This window comes from Leptinotarsa decemlineata, unplaced genomic scaffold (genome assembly GCF_025532065.1).
Source record: "Leptinotarsa decemlineata unplaced genomic scaffold, Ldec_3_MD MMD2_P_RNA_scaffold_14, whole genome shotgun sequence".
In the NCBI taxonomy this organism is placed as follows: domain Eukaryota; kingdom Metazoa; phylum Arthropoda; class Insecta; order Coleoptera; family Chrysomelidae; genus Leptinotarsa; species Leptinotarsa decemlineata.
Window position 1 is genome coordinate 13408405 of NW_027412528.1, and position 15855 is coordinate 13424259.

At 33.7% G+C, this 15855-nt stretch overlaps 1 protein-coding gene across 5 annotated transcripts in view; it reads right to left on the reverse strand.

Annotated features, from left to right (window-relative positions):
- Positions 1 to 2512: 2512 nt before the first annotated feature.
- The window catches only part of LOC111516129 (extended synaptotagmin-2), a 122704-nt gene continuing 109361 nt past the window's right edge, over positions 2513 to 15855 (reverse strand). For 4 of the 5 annotated variants that reach the window (XM_074179575.1, XM_074179567.1, XM_074179570.1 and 1 more), the window contains 4 exons: positions 7037 to 7126; positions 6888 to 6984; positions 6698 to 6832; positions 2513 to 2645 (listed from right to left, as the gene is read on the reverse strand). In XM_074179575.1, coding sequence (XP_074035676.1) covers positions 2568 to 2645; positions 6698 to 6832; positions 6888 to 6984; positions 7037 to 7126 — 400 coding nt within the window. In that variant the 3' untranslated portion in view covers positions 2513 to 2567. The remainder of the gene's footprint in view (positions 2646 to 6697; positions 6833 to 6887; positions 6985 to 7036; positions 7127 to 15855) is intronic. The other variant, XM_074179582.1, reaches the window with a different exon arrangement.

Here is a 15855-nt window from a genome sequence, read left to right on the forward strand (position 1 = left end):
CATATATATATATATATATATATATATATATATATATATATATATATATATATATATATATATATATATATGCTGAACTGGTTTTCCGGGTATTTGATATGTGATATTATCTCTAATTTCACCGACGTTTCGACAAATCTCATCTAGGTGTGCTAATACGTGTTCAGAAGTTTTGTTGACCTTGCTCAACTCACTTCTTACTATACTGGTAAAACAGTATTCGTTACGTGTTCAGATATAGAGGGTCCATAAACTCTCTACTACCTACTACTTAAATATTGTTGAGTTTTACCTGAGTTCTTCTTCTTCTTAGTTGACCTCATCTCCCCGTTAAATTATCGAATATGAAATCTGAAGTTTTCACGGATAGGAATATGCTGAACTGGTTTTCCGTGAAAACTTCAGATTTCATATATATATATATAGATTTTATCGAGTGTGTATGATACAAATCAAGAATGGAATAATTCGTGAACACAACACTCAAAAAAAAAGGGGACAAACCGCGGACACGTGTTTCCGGCTATTGGCCTCATCAGCGCGGTGCAGCCAAGTGTAAAGATGGGCAACACTTGTTTGCCGAAAGCAGGAAACAACACGTACGCACGGAGTCAACAACAGAAGCCAACCGCACATTTGTGGTTTGACTCCGTGCGTATGTGTTGTTTCCTGCTTTCGGCAAACAAGTGTTGCCCATCTTTACACTTGGCTGCACCGCGCTGATGAGGCCAATAGCCGGAAACACGTGTCCGCGATTTGCCCCCTTTTTTTGGAGTGTTGTGTCCACGAATTGTTTCATTTTTGATTTGCATCATGCACACTCGATAAAATCTCTATTTGTATTCATATCCTGGACCCGGATGTCACGCAGGTAGCTATAGCTGCCTACGTGGTCATGTTAGATGTAGCCTGGGAATTCTAGGTCTTCTAATTGGAACCACAAATGTGCGGTTGGCTCCTGTTGTTGACTCCGTGCATATGTGTTGTTTCCTACTTTCGGCAAACAAGTGTTGTCCATCTTTACACTTGGCTGCACCGCGCTGATGAGGCCAATAGCCAGAAACACATGTCCGCGGTTTGCCCCCTTTTTTGGAGTGTTGTGTCCACGAATTGTTTCATTTTATATATATATATATATATATATATATATATATATATATATATATATATATATATATATATATACACATCGGAAAAGTCTAGGGATATTTTTATAACATACTAAATATCATAAAAATAAATGCATGAGGTCGTTTAATTTCGATTGAATTGGTACACTCGACCACCCTGTAGATTTCTATGGGTTGAACAAAGCCTGCAAAAACGGTAACTAATCTTTTATCAAGTTTTTTACAAACTGTAGGTTTTCGGCTAAAATGAATAAAATGAATAATCTGAAAGTGTCGAGTTTGTACATTCTATGCAGTTCTTGCTCAGCAATTAAACTGGAAATATTGTGCTTTAACATGGAACGCCATCACTTACCATTGGCTGAGATGAATAGAGCTGTAGGGCTTCTTCAAGGTGGCATGCGACAAAATGATGTAGCTCTTCCTTTGGGGGTCTCCCAAAGTGTTATCAGTCGATTGTGGCGGCGTTTCCGTGAAACTGGCAGTCCAGCCGAACAACATCCAGTTACAACTGCAGTTCAAGACCGATTTTTGGTCTTAACCGCAAGAAGGCAACCGACAATCACAGCCCCTGAGTTGGTTAACGTATTGCAGCAGACGCACCAGGTAACAAATCGCTCCCTCACAGCTCGACAGTACCTCGACACCATTCTTCTACCTATCGTCCGTCCGTTTGCTGGTGCTGTTGGTGAAAACTTCCACCTAATGCACGATAATGCTCGTCCACATGTCGCGCGTCTAGTGACTGACTGGCTCACCAACGAAGGAATTGATGTATTGCCATGGCCAGCACCATCACCGGACCTGAATCCCATCGAGCATGTGTGGGACATGCTTCAACGAAGAACTACTCCGCATATGGGGAACATTCACACAACGTTTCAATTGAGAGAGCTTTTAATCGCTGAATGGGCAAATGTACCTCAACAAGACATTGACAATCTCATTTTGTCGATGCACGATAGATATAGGGCCGTAATAAACCAGCGTGGAGGCCATACTTTGTACTGATTCCAATTTTTTTTGTATTATGATTTTTTTTCGGGGTGCCAAAGAAGAGCCATATTTTTTTTAGTTTTGCTTATATGCGCACTCAGTATTTTTGACCATTTAATAAATTTTGTTGTAAGTTACATTCGTTTAATAATCACCCATCAACTTTTTTTTCCCTAAAGCGATCTAAAAAAAATTATTGCCATTTTTAAAATATCCCTAGACTTTTCCGATGTGTATATATGTATATATATATATATATATATATATATATATATATATATATATATATATATATATATATATATATATATATATATATATATATATACAGCAAAAATGCAGCTCAGATCCATGAATAGGACGAAAGTAATAAAAGCAAAATGAAATATTTTGTGAGTAGTATATTCTCATCAACAATAAATATAACATTGTGTAATAAGTCTATTCATGTTTATCCCGTGCACCTAAATCAAAACTTCCAGTGTGGGGTAGGTTGAGTTCTGCTAGGGTTATGGTAACCTGTAAAAATAATTTTTTTTGAAAACACATTATTGATATCAAATTTAAATTTTTTATCCGAATAACTTATAAGTAAGGACACGATGTTTCTTTCTGGAGAAGAAGAAAAATGGTCATCTTTGGCGATAATCTGAGATATTTTTATTCCATCATGGCAGCTGTGACTATATGAATGGAATTTCCTTCTTAGCCGGGCCTGAGGAAAGTTCTCTTTACAGCTTCATCGATTGAACATTGAGAAGAATCGACTGTAGAAGTGATAGTGTATTGAAGCATGCCATCCAAACAATATATTATTTCAAAATACATAAACTCCTTCCAGTTTTATTGACAATAATGTTTATATTCCACTTCATTTTTTTCTGTTAATTCATATCCTTGTTAATTCACTTGATATTAATGGATTTTATTATTAATTAATAGCTTAAAATAATGAATACATTGAGCAATAAACCGTGAAGTGAAATTGAACATGAAATGAACAATTAAAAATAAAATAATAATTGAAAAATCTTAAACTTGTTACTTCAAGACGTTTCAATTGTTAGTATCCACAACCGTCTTCGTTTGGGACTATTCCTTCGAGAAATGACTGTTTATAGGTCATTCCTCTCCCCTCTTTCCTCTCCCCGCTTCACCGGTTTAGTGGAAGTTAACTGTTTTTCCACTTGATTGAAGGTTTTCATATGTTGCGTATCTCTACGCTAGCTTGGCAAAATTCGTTGGACAACAACAGTGTCACACATAAAGTCCGCATCAAATGGGATTTTTTTTTGTTCATCTCTTCAAGCAACTTTTGATATCTCCATTAGGTTGTGCTTTAAAAATGATGCCAAATGACATGCATATGACCGATCAAGTGATTTTTCTTCTCTGTCCAATTTGACATTTTTTCCAAAAACTGTTCAGAAAAGCAGTTATTGCTCGAAATTTCGAAAATCGGTAAAGAGAAAAGATCATTGTTTTTTCATTTTTTACCCATATACCAATTTTTAGCTCTCTAGTACAAATTTAGTTTTTTTACAGTTTTTCGAAAATTTGACATTTGCCGATTTCTCAAATTTAGCCAAACCTCAACAAAGTTAGTGTTTTATGCCTAACTTATCTTTCCAAGGCATTTTTATTACCAATTGCAATTCTAAATACAACTTATTTCGCAAAAATTTAAAACACCAGAAAAAATTATGCCAAAAACGATGCAAAGTTGATACAGTTTTCAAAAACAGATAAATATTTCACTTTATTTCTACTTTTTGCGAAATAGCTTGATACATAAGCATAATTAAAAAACAATATCAATGAAAAGTCAATAATTTATTCTTTACTGCACTTTTCAAACAGTTAAACTTTGATTTACTAATTACGAAAAATAACAACGAAATTAAACTAAGGGTACTGTGGAAACAATTGAACTGAACTGAATAAGCAAAATATTTTATTGTCATATATTTGTTGAATAACTCAAAATAGTGTTTATCAGTTTTAGATTTAAAATAGTTTATTCGTTGTCTAGTGTGTTGTTAAAAATGCTGAATCTTCAAGAGAAAATTGAAATCGTTTTAATATGCGGCGAGAATACCGGTCACCGACAAGTAACTGATATTTTCAATGCCAGACATCCTGCAAGAAATATTCATCAGTCAAGAGTTAGTAGGATAATAGCTAAGTTTAAATCTACTGGCTCGGTTGAGAGTAATTTTAGAAAAGCACATCAGCCTTCTAGACATACTGAAGAAGTGGAATTTGAAATATTTTTGGATGTCGTAGAACGTAAAAAAACAAGTATTCAAGATATTGCAGATAGAACAGATGCTAACCGAGAGAGTGTACGACGTATTTTACACAAAAATAAATTTACGCCTTATAAACAGAAATTTATCAATACATTAAAAGAAAGGGCCTTCAATATGCGCTTGTATTTTTCTTTATGGTTTCAAGAGGAAAAAGAAGAAAATTATCATTTTCCTTATCAAATTTTATGGACAGATGAAGCGACCTTCTCTTCAAATGGCGTTGTGAGCTCGCAAAACTGCAGGTGGTGGGCAAAAGAAAACCCACATTTCGTAATCGAATGTCGAGATCAATATTCGTTTAAGACGAATGTATGGTGTGGCATATTGAACGATCAAATTATAGGACCATACTTTTTTAGACATAATTCAAATTCTGCGGACTACCTACACTTTGTGAATACCGAACTATCTGAAGTTTTGGATAATATGCCCCTTCAAGTAAGAAATGTTGTGTGGTATCAGTGTGATGGTGCACCTATTCATACTACAAGGGTGGTTAAAGAGCGTCTTTTGGAAATATTTAGGGGCAAAGTAATCAGTCGCAATATGGAACACTTTTGGCAGCCTAGATCTCCTGATATAACCCCACTATATTTCTTCTTGTGGGGTTACTTAAAACAAAAGGTGTATAAGCAAAGACCTTTTCGAGATATAAACCATTTAGAGGCAGTTATTCGAGAATGTGTTGTAAGCACGAAACCCCGTAGTATAAAGAATGCAGTTAAAGATGTTTTAAAAAGGACAATTGATTGCATTGAATGTGGTGGAAGGCACACCGAAATGTGACTTTTTATGTAGTATTTCTATTGGTATTTACATGGTTTAGGCATATGTTTCGATTTGATTTAGTGTTCTTAATTTAAATTATAACTTTATTTCAACAGATGTTTGTTTGATCACCAAGTGATCATCTTCAAAGAGGAAGATTAAAACTCCTTTCATTTATATGGTATTTTTCCTGTTTATAGGGATGTAACCAGTGCTTGCACTTCCCTACATCAGAGGATTATCGGAGAGGATAAGAAGAATTGGTTCCAAGTACATCAGAACCTGCTTCAGATCCGGTAACACTATCCATAGCAGCCTCACGAAAACCAGGCCACGAAACGCGGACTGCGATTCCAAGAATCGCATTTACCGGATACCCTGTGAGTACGGAAAATCCTATATTGGTGAAACTAAGAGGCCATTGAATGTTTGCATTGCCGAGCTCAAGAAGAAATCAGGAATAGCAGACCATGTTTGGACCCATCAACACAAAATCGAGTGGTCTCAAGCTGAGATCTTGCACAGAGAGGAACATTGGTTTAGGAGAAAATTCAAGGAAGCCGCATACATGTTGTCCAACAACGTATTCAGCCAAGCCAGCGTAGAAATACGCAATATATGGAAACCTATCATCAAGCGAAAAATGGCCAACTCCCGCCAAAAGGGTCATCTCCCACGGAACCAGTGAAGCGGAAAATGAAAAGCGGGGATAAGTGAAAGTACTCGAACGACCTATAAATAGTTATCTCTCGGAGGAATCAGTCCAGTCATCACCCGAAGACGATTGTAGATACTAACAATCGAAACGTCGTGAACTAACGTGACTTGGAATCTCTCAACTTTTTGTTTTTATTTCCTTTTTTCATTTCTTTATTTTTATTTATTTTTGTTCGATTGTTCTATTTTACTTGTATTTTATTTCACTATTATTTCTTTTCAGGTTTATTTTGCTTAATATAATTGTTATTTTCAGCTATTCATTTTTAATTCTTCTTTTGTAGTTGTCTCAGGGTTTCCAAATCATTGTATATACTAGACAATGGAAGTACGAACTAGTGAAAATGGTACTTACATATTTCAATAGGAGCATTTCTATTCATTACAGATTCACATGTCTCCAAAATTTCATTAAAAATTGTGTCAATTTATGTAATATTCATTACTACATTAAATGTTCCAAACAGTGCATCATAAGTACATGTTTACCTGTCCTAATATTTCATTTTTTATAATTTTTTCTTCTATCACAGTAACTTCCAAGTGTTTGGAATTGAGCTCGTCTTTCAGTACAATTTATCATACTCATACTCAAACGTTTCATCTGTTACTGCGGCTGACATCAGGACTGATGTCGTGCTTGGGAAAGCCCTTGTTTTATTACATATGAGAGGAACACATGTCTCCAAAATTTCATTAAAAATTGTGTCAATTTATATAATATTCATTACTACATCAAAGGTTCCAAACAGTGCATCATGAGTACATGTTTACCTGTCCTAATATTTCATTTTTTATCATTTTTTCTTCTATCACAGTAACTTCCAAGTGTTTGGAATTGAGCTCGTCTTGAGAAACCAAAAATTCAAAGCGCTTGTCAAAGGTTGGGTTTCTGCATCCTTTTATGACCTGAATAAAATGATTAAAAAAAATAACAACTGCTACTCTTTTGGATTGTACATACTCTGGTTTTTCTTTTCGTTGCCTTACTTCTTTCTGGTAATAGATACAACTTGACGTAGATATCTTTCTCTTCATTGGGTTCTTCGTAATACAGATTACTGAAAATGAGTTGGTTTCGAATAAATTTATTTTTAATGTTTTAAGACTTACTTTACACGATGCACTACAACTATTAATCGTTGTCTCTGTAGACTATATCTCAACGTCAAATTTATTTCTCCCATATATTCTCGAAACGACCTTGAAAAAAAAAAATAAGTATTATTGAAAATTTCCCGCAGAAAGCTCATCGGAATTACTATTGAAAAAATCAAGTTTATCTTTGGATAGCATAATTATTCAAAATTTGTTACATATAAATGAAATGTAGAAAACGCTGTAGGAAAAATATGTTCACCATCCCAACTAGCAATTTCGTATTTTATAATAGTTGCGGAAACGTTTCGGAGAAACAAATTATAAAACTGTATTTCTCCCAGAAATGTTTTCAATATGTTTATAAAACTGCTATAAATAGGAAATTGGCACCGTTTTATAAAACATTATAGTTATTATTAATATTTTGTAAGGCCTTTTACAAACACTACAAAACAGTTTTATAAACATTTTGGCAGTTACTATAAAATTTGTCTAACACTCTTAAAAAGTAGTTTTGTAAAGACAGAAGACAGTTTTATAAGAGTTTATTAGTAGTTCCAAGTAGGCGTTATGAAATATAAAACAGCCGAAATCGATAGCAATAAAATAAAAAAGTGTTAAAAATGTTTTCTTGAAGACGCAAGAAGTAATTTTGTATTGGACACTAGGAAAATATAATAGATATGTCACCAACTGAAAACTATCAAATAGAAAGGTTGAAGCCATTTTAAAATTTCACTTCTGCACCCATAAAATTGTTGAAGACATTGTTTGTGTTTCGAAGATTGATATTTTTACTGCAAATGAAATTTTATTGACAGATATATAGCCTATTATTAGCAAAATTTAAGAGCGCCACTCATTTATAAATGTTTTCGGTAAAATTAGTAATTATACAAAAATTCACTCTGTCGACGTATTGATTTTCTAGTCGCAAATTCAACTCACTTTATTCTAAATAATATAATGTTATGATATTTATGTACTTTTCAGCTGTAAATGTCACTATACAGGCTGATTCACGGTGGATGGCACATTAGACGTTTCTGGTGAACCAGACAACGGATCACTTTGAAAATTTAATGGAGGGCATATTCGGACATTCTCTAGCCAACTAAAATATTTTCGACAATGCGGTGTTGCCGCTTCTATTAGAAAGCAGTAGCAACTTTGATTTTTCAAATGGAACACTCTGTATATAATATTATTTTTGGAATCTCCAACAATTGCCCGACAACTTTTCTTGATATTTCCCTATACCTATCTGTTACCGTTTTCGAAATAAAAATTAATTTCAATTTTTTTCTTCGAAAATCATGACTTCTAAAAATGCCGATATCTTTTAGCTAAGAAGTACTATGATATCGAAATTTGGTTTGGAGTTAGGTGATACTTGGACACTTCCCACACGTCAGCCTAATCTCCGTTACTTCAATACGGGGTGGTAAAAAAATACAGTTTTTTCGTTTGCTTGAAAAAGTTGCTGAAATTTGATTATTTTAAATAGAACACCCTGTATATTATTGAAAATTCGAAAAGCTGCTGAAATTTGCTTTCTTTCTATGTTTATCATACCTATACCTAACTAGTCAAGTTTCGGACTTATGAACATTTATTTGTGAAAATGTCCCTTCAGAATGGTATTTCCATTCGGTATTTGGTAAGCAGGCCATGATTACTATTTGACAGTAGCGTTGTGACATTCTCCTAATAATATCGACATTTTCGTCACTTCAGAAGTTGCAAATACCTTCAAAACGATGGAACAAAACTATTCAAACGAAGTTCTTATGAATTTGTTTATTATTTTTGGACAGTGTGACAAAATTATCAGCAGAACATGTAGAAAGTTCAATGAAATGTATCCGAATCTACCGCCAATGAACCTCAAGAAATTTATACGAATTCAGAACAATTTCAATATGTTTGGATAAACTTTAAAAAAGCACCAAGAAACTTGAAATTAGAAATATTGATATGAATAATTATAAAAAAGTAAAACAATCATGTGGAATATTTCAAAATATGTTCGAATCGCTGGCCGTTCACTTCCAAGCACTTTAAAATGCGGGTGTTGACTGCTTTCTTGGTGGCAGATCTGATTTCATTGGGATTCAAATCTTCAAATGTTTGGGCAATCCTTTCTAACAATTCATCTCTCGAACGCACGGGTATTTTGTAAACTTTTTCTTTAAACATTCCCCACAAATAAAAATCTAATGGATTAAGATCGGGTGATCTCGCTGGCCAATTCCATGGTCCCAAGCGCCTCATCCACCGATCGTCAAATAGTCTATCCAGTTCTGCGCTCACTTCTCTTGTGCAATGTGCAGGAGCTCCGTCTAGTTGGTACCAACAGTTTCGATAATCTTCGAGTGGCAGATTATCCACGAAACAGTCTACAGTATTCTCCAAAATATTCAGGTAGCTTCTGGATGTTAGTGACTCCTCGTATATCACGTACCTCAATTTGTTGTCCATCAACATGCATAAGACATTAAAACTAAATTTTTCTTGAAATCCGGCTTCTTTTGTGACGTGAGGATTTTCACTGGACCAATAATGACGATTTTTTCTATTGAAAATTCCTTCTCTCGAAAATTTTGATTCATCAGTCCAAATAATTTTATTTAAAAAAAGTGGATCTTCTTGAATGCGTGTCAACAACATTTCACAAAATTCTACTCTCTGTTGAGGATCTTGAGGCTTCATTGCTTGAATTTTGGTGAATTTATAATCATGCATTTTATGTCTTCGCAAGATTCTTTGAACCGATGAATATTTTATACCCAAATCTTCTTCAGCACTTCTTATCGATGACTCTGGAAATGCGTGAAAATATGCTAAGACATTAATCTGGTTGTCTTCGAAAGTTACGGGTCGAGGCAAGTTTCTTGGTGCTTTTAAAGTTGATCCAAATGCATTGAAATTGTACTGAATTCGTATAAATTTCTTGAGGTTCATTGGCGGTAGATTCGGATACATTTCATTGAACTTTCTACATGTTCTGCTGATAATTTTGTCACACTGTCCAAAAATAATAAATAAATTCATAAGAACTTCGTTTGAATAGTTTTGTTCCATCGTTTTGAAGGTATTTGCAACTTCTGAAGTGACGAAAATGTCGATATTATTAGGAGAATGTCACAACGCTACTGTCAAATAGTAATCATGGCCTGCTTACCAAATACCGAATGGAAATACCATTCTGAAGGGACATTTTCACAAATAAATGTTCATAAGTCCGAAACTTGACTACTTAGGTATAGGTATGATATACATAGAAAGAAAGCAAATTTCAGCAGCTTTCCGAATTTTCAATAATATACGGGGGGTTCCATTTAAAATAATCAAATTTCAGCAACTTTTTCAAGCAAACGAAAAAACTGTATTTTTTTAACACCCTGTATTGAAGTAACGGAGATTAGGCTGACGTGTGGGAAGTGTCCAAGTATCACCTAACTCCAAACCAAATTTCGATATCATAGTACTTCTTAACTAAAAGATATCGGCATTTTTAGAAGTCATGATTTTCGAAGAAAAAAATTGAAATTAATTTTTATTTCGAAAACGGTAACAGATAGGTATAGAGAAATATCAAGAAAAGTTGTCGGGCAATTGTTGGAGATTCCAAAAATAATATTATATACAGAGTGTTCCATTTGAATAATTAAAGTTGCTACTGCTTTCTAATAGAAGCGGCAACACCGCATTGCCGAAAATATTTTAGTTGGCTAGAGAATGTCCGAATATGCCCTCCATTAAATTTTCAAAATGATCCGTTGTCTGGTTCACCAGAAACGTCTTATGTGCCATCCACCGTGAATCAGCCTGTATATGCGGTATTTCATATTTTCAACTCATCTAATTTCAGTATCCCGGATCGCTATCATTACAAATGGCTTCGTTCTTTAAAATGAATTGGTATCAGTAGCAAGCATTTCAACGTATTTTAGCTACTATGTTACCCCTATAAAACTGTTAAGAAACACTTAGTTCTGGGAGTGATGGTATTGCGGCAGAGTCGGACTACTTTTAAAGCTGTAGGTTTCTACAAGTGCTTGTATGAATAAAAGATTTCTCACATACAGTTTGGATAAATATTATCTGTCGGGGTGTTTTGGCTAAAAAGTTTCTTTCATCGATTATAAAGGCTAAACGACGAGTTTTAACCATTATAATAACCTTTTCCTGTTTTTCGCAAAAAAAAAATTGAAGCACTAGGTTAGGTGGGATAGTTTAAGGTCTTTTTTCAGTATCTCCAATATACAGGGCGACTCAAAACTTCCAGAAAGTTTTCTTCATGGAATACCAAGTCATTTCTTCTTCTATTTGAAGCACCTCGAACTGAATCTAAAACTATTATATACCCCCCAATAAATGTTGAAAATGGCCGGCATTGAGTAATTATTTATTTTTATTTATATATTCAGGATACAAAAAGAAAAATCCACTACAGTATCCACACAATGGAATTATTATCAAGTTGAAAGTATAACTTATAATACACATATATACGCATATCATAGTGTCTTAAATTAAGGATGAACTAGAATTGAACTGTATTGACCAGTAACAATAAAAACTGATTATTAGTTATTGAAAGATTGTATAAATGAATTATAATTTATAAAAATGGGTTTTCAATATTTTTTTGAGCGAAGGCGGCGATGTTTGAAAGTATGGAAGTATTTTGCTAGAGTGTTACCTCATACTACTGGAGTTTTCTCCCAACACCAAACCGTTCTAGATCCACTATCAAGATTTCCGACCGTATTTTTTTAATAGATGAATTTTCTGAAATAACGTAAAAAAACCAAACTAACCCTTCTTTTACTAAACAAATAATTATAAGGAAATATTTGTTACAAATAGAGTATTCGAACACGCCACAAAAATTAATCATACGTCAATTAGTCAACATCCCAAAATCAAAGGCCTTTTAACGAATACCTATGGATACGAACACTGAACAAAAAGAAAGCGGGTAGCGAACCTATACAATCGAATTTGAACGCGAACGCATACGCTCAAATCACAAAATTATCGGAAACCTAGGTACTCCCAAATGGATAAAATGCCGTGAATCACCTTGTATAGTTTAGCTGCTGAAACTAAACTCCCATCCAACCTTAACAATTCATTTCTACATGAAATTTTTTTTGAAACACAACTAAGCACCCCGTTATTTTGATGGTTTTTTTACACAGAATACTAAGAATACGGCCCTGTTAATATTTGTATGCCTTTCTGCTTCGCTGTGGCTCTGCTGTCGGTACACAACTATTGTGATTGTTTATAAGTTAGTTGGCAACAGTTTTGCTAATAAACGACACTTTGGTGACTCTTATAATATAAATTAGTTATATTCATCATATATTACCTTTTTTATGATAAATATCCGTTGTCTAATGCTAAATACATGGTGAATTAGACATAACCTAGATGAACACCGATGAAATATTGTTGATATTTAATTTATCGTGCGTTTAGAGGAAATGACGGGTGATGTTTTTGATGTCAGAATATATATTTCAATTCGCTTCAATAATTGACCAGATATTTGATAATTCAGGCCTATATTTTCAGTTGATAGTTTTGTCTGTTTGAAGCTGGATTTGACTCATTTTATCTACGTTTAATTAACTCTCATGGCCAAAAATTGATGCTGATGAGCTAATACAAATCCATGAACTAAAACGAAGTCATTTGATAACCTACCAAATCGCTGAAGAACTAATAGAGCGAAAGTTGAAGAATGACGATACAAAACAAGAAGAAATTATCAATTCTATGCAACCCAAAAAGCAAGCATGGTTATTTTCATTCCAACAAGTTGTCACAGAAAGTATGGAAAAGCCACAGTTATGTATCTTTTATGGGACACCGTGGTTTATGGTACCTTGCTGTACCTGATTTTGTCATCATTTAAAGGGTTGTAACACGAAACTGCTTCACTCAGAACAAAATATTCAGGTTTTCTAAATAGATAACTAAAAACTGAAACTTGAAAGTGCAAACCCTTTGTATTTTACAGTCTTCCAAATTGTAAATAATAAGGTTGAGTTACTGAACTCAATGCCTTGAAAATATTGAATTTACTTATAGGGTACCTATGCTCAATAAAAATCAAATATTTATTTATTTAAGTTGCTGAAGAACTAATTTCCACCACGATATCGATGGTGTCCCACTTGAATAAACAAACAAAAATATTCTTACTAAACATAACTAAAATTTTGAAGAATATTTCAAAGCTCTGATTAGGAATCGATGTCAGCTGGTTGTTCTTAAATGCTGCATTTTATTCTTGGTGGCAGCAAATATATATTAGCAAAAGCAATTTGATTTTATAAGTTATATTAGTGTTTTTGAATTGTAGTAAATATACCATATTATAAAATAGTTGGGAAATTATCATTGAATTGACAATATGGTAATGAAAATAAAATAGTATCTGAAAGCATTCTAATAAAATAATTAATAATAATAATTAAAGCCACAGGAAACAGTTATAAAATAAACTTGAAATAGTTTTGTAACTATCATAAAAATCTCGCAGAAAAGTGTTATAAAACTGCTACATAACAATTTACTTTCATAGGAAAATAAGTTTTATAAATTAGTTCCGAAAACGTTTCTGTGATAAGTTCCTGACTATTTTATAATGGTTTTTTAATTTTATTTCACAATCGTTTCTATGACAAATTTATAAAACACTTTTATTGCCTACAACTGTATTGTGTTCACCGATCATCTAATATAATCAATTAGCATTTTGGAAGTAATTATAAAATACTAATAGAATAAAACTGTTGCAACACCATGGAATTATAAAACAACTTTGCTGGTTGGGATGTTTGCCGATAGATGTCGAAACTTGCTTCCGCATAGAGAAATAAACTTGTGATAGAACATTTAAATACTTATTGTGTAGGAAAACATATTATGGGTGTGTAACATCCAGCTGCCATTAGAACTGACGGAGTTATCAAAAACATTTTCAAAGGTATCTGTATCTGTAGAGTAGGGAGGGGGAGTGTAAGTCCACAGCACTCAGGCCTCAGGTGCCACTGAGGCCTGATGACTCCTAAAATTCGTAGTCCAGGCGTTTCCTCGGCTAAAGAGTCGGCAGGGTGATTGCCTTTACTCCTGTCGTGCCCTTCAACCCACCTCAGGATAATGTTATTATCTACCGAGGCTTTGGCTGAATCTTGGTGGCACTCTAGTACTAGTCCTGAGGTTACACGTTGTCTGTTTAAGGCTAATAGGGCTTGTCTGCTGTCAGTGCAGATTGTTATGTTTTTGCCAGAAATTCCTTTCCTGGTTATTTCTTGTATGGCAATTGAGATATCATTCCCCACTTAATCCTTACACTTAGTAATCTGGAGTACACTCTACATCCTGAGCCTTCTTTGGTTTTTGAGCTGTCTGTATACAGGGTGTAACTGAATAAGTATAAAACATTCAAGGAGGTGATTTCTCATCGAAAAAAAGATAGGATCTTTCATATAAAAAAACTTCATTGGAGCATCCCTTGTTAAGATACGGCCCCTTAAAGGGGGTACATAAAATTTGTATAACAATTTTTTCCACAAGCACTGAAGAAGTGACAATATTGAAATTGACCTGACGTTTTGTACTACCAAAAAGACACTTACCCAGTGATTTATTTCGTTTACTCCATGGTTGTAAGGGGTGGAAAACGCAACCCCAAAAATTTATTTCCAATGTAACTTTTTGTCTCATTATTTGTTTACCATTTAAAACATTATTTCCGATAGCCTGTTTCATTCTGAACAAAAAATGTCTTCTGGGTTTTTTGCCCAAAATAAACCAGTTCGCAGCAAAAAAAATATTTTACGAACAACTACAGAAATACATCGTGTATCATTAATAGCCATGATCCAGAAAATTTTGTAGTCTTGTTTGGAAAACTAAACACTCACTCAGGTACTGACAGTGGCTTAAGCATAGAATGAAAAATTATTGATCGTTTTTAAATTTCAGTACAATTTATCATACTCATACTCAAACGTTTCATCTGTTACTGCGGCTGACATCAGGACTGATGTCGTGCTTGGGAAAGCCCTTGTTTTATTACATATGAGAGGAAACATCAAGCGAATCGATAGCTTTGAAAATTATTTCAAAATGAATTCCTTTATTTCTAACAAATATTGCAGAAGTCCTTCTCCTTATGAGAAGATTTTGAATAATGAAGTTTCAAAATGTTCAATAGTAATTTCTTAGAAATTCTGGTGATGAAAAACTTGACAATAATTTCTTTCTCATTTATTTCCAGTTGCATTTTTTAGGTTACTGATACAACAAAGTGAAGCAATCAATCGGTGTAGTAAAAAATATATAGACTATTTATATAATAATAATGATATGCTTTATTATCATAAGACATAATCTTGTAGCCAAAGCTTGGGTAGTAAATACTTAAAAAATGCAATACATACCAAATTAAATTGAAATGAAAATGGTGCATGGATACAAACTATGTTAAAATGGAGGGTATAAAAGATAAGTATACAGGGCTTTCCATGATGAGCGCTAATTAGCCGTTTCTGACAAACTATTTAACGAATCAACCTGAAAATTTTACAGTATGCATAAATCAATATGACCTACACGCCTAAACTATTTCAGATGAAGCGGCGTTGTCGCTTCTACTATAAAGTAGCGGCTTCTTTAATTTTTCAAATGGAACACCCCGTATATAATATCATATTATGATTCATTATCACTTTGTCAACAAATTCATATACTTTTTCCCCATACCTATCTATTACTGTTTAGAAGATATAAATTAATTTCGATAT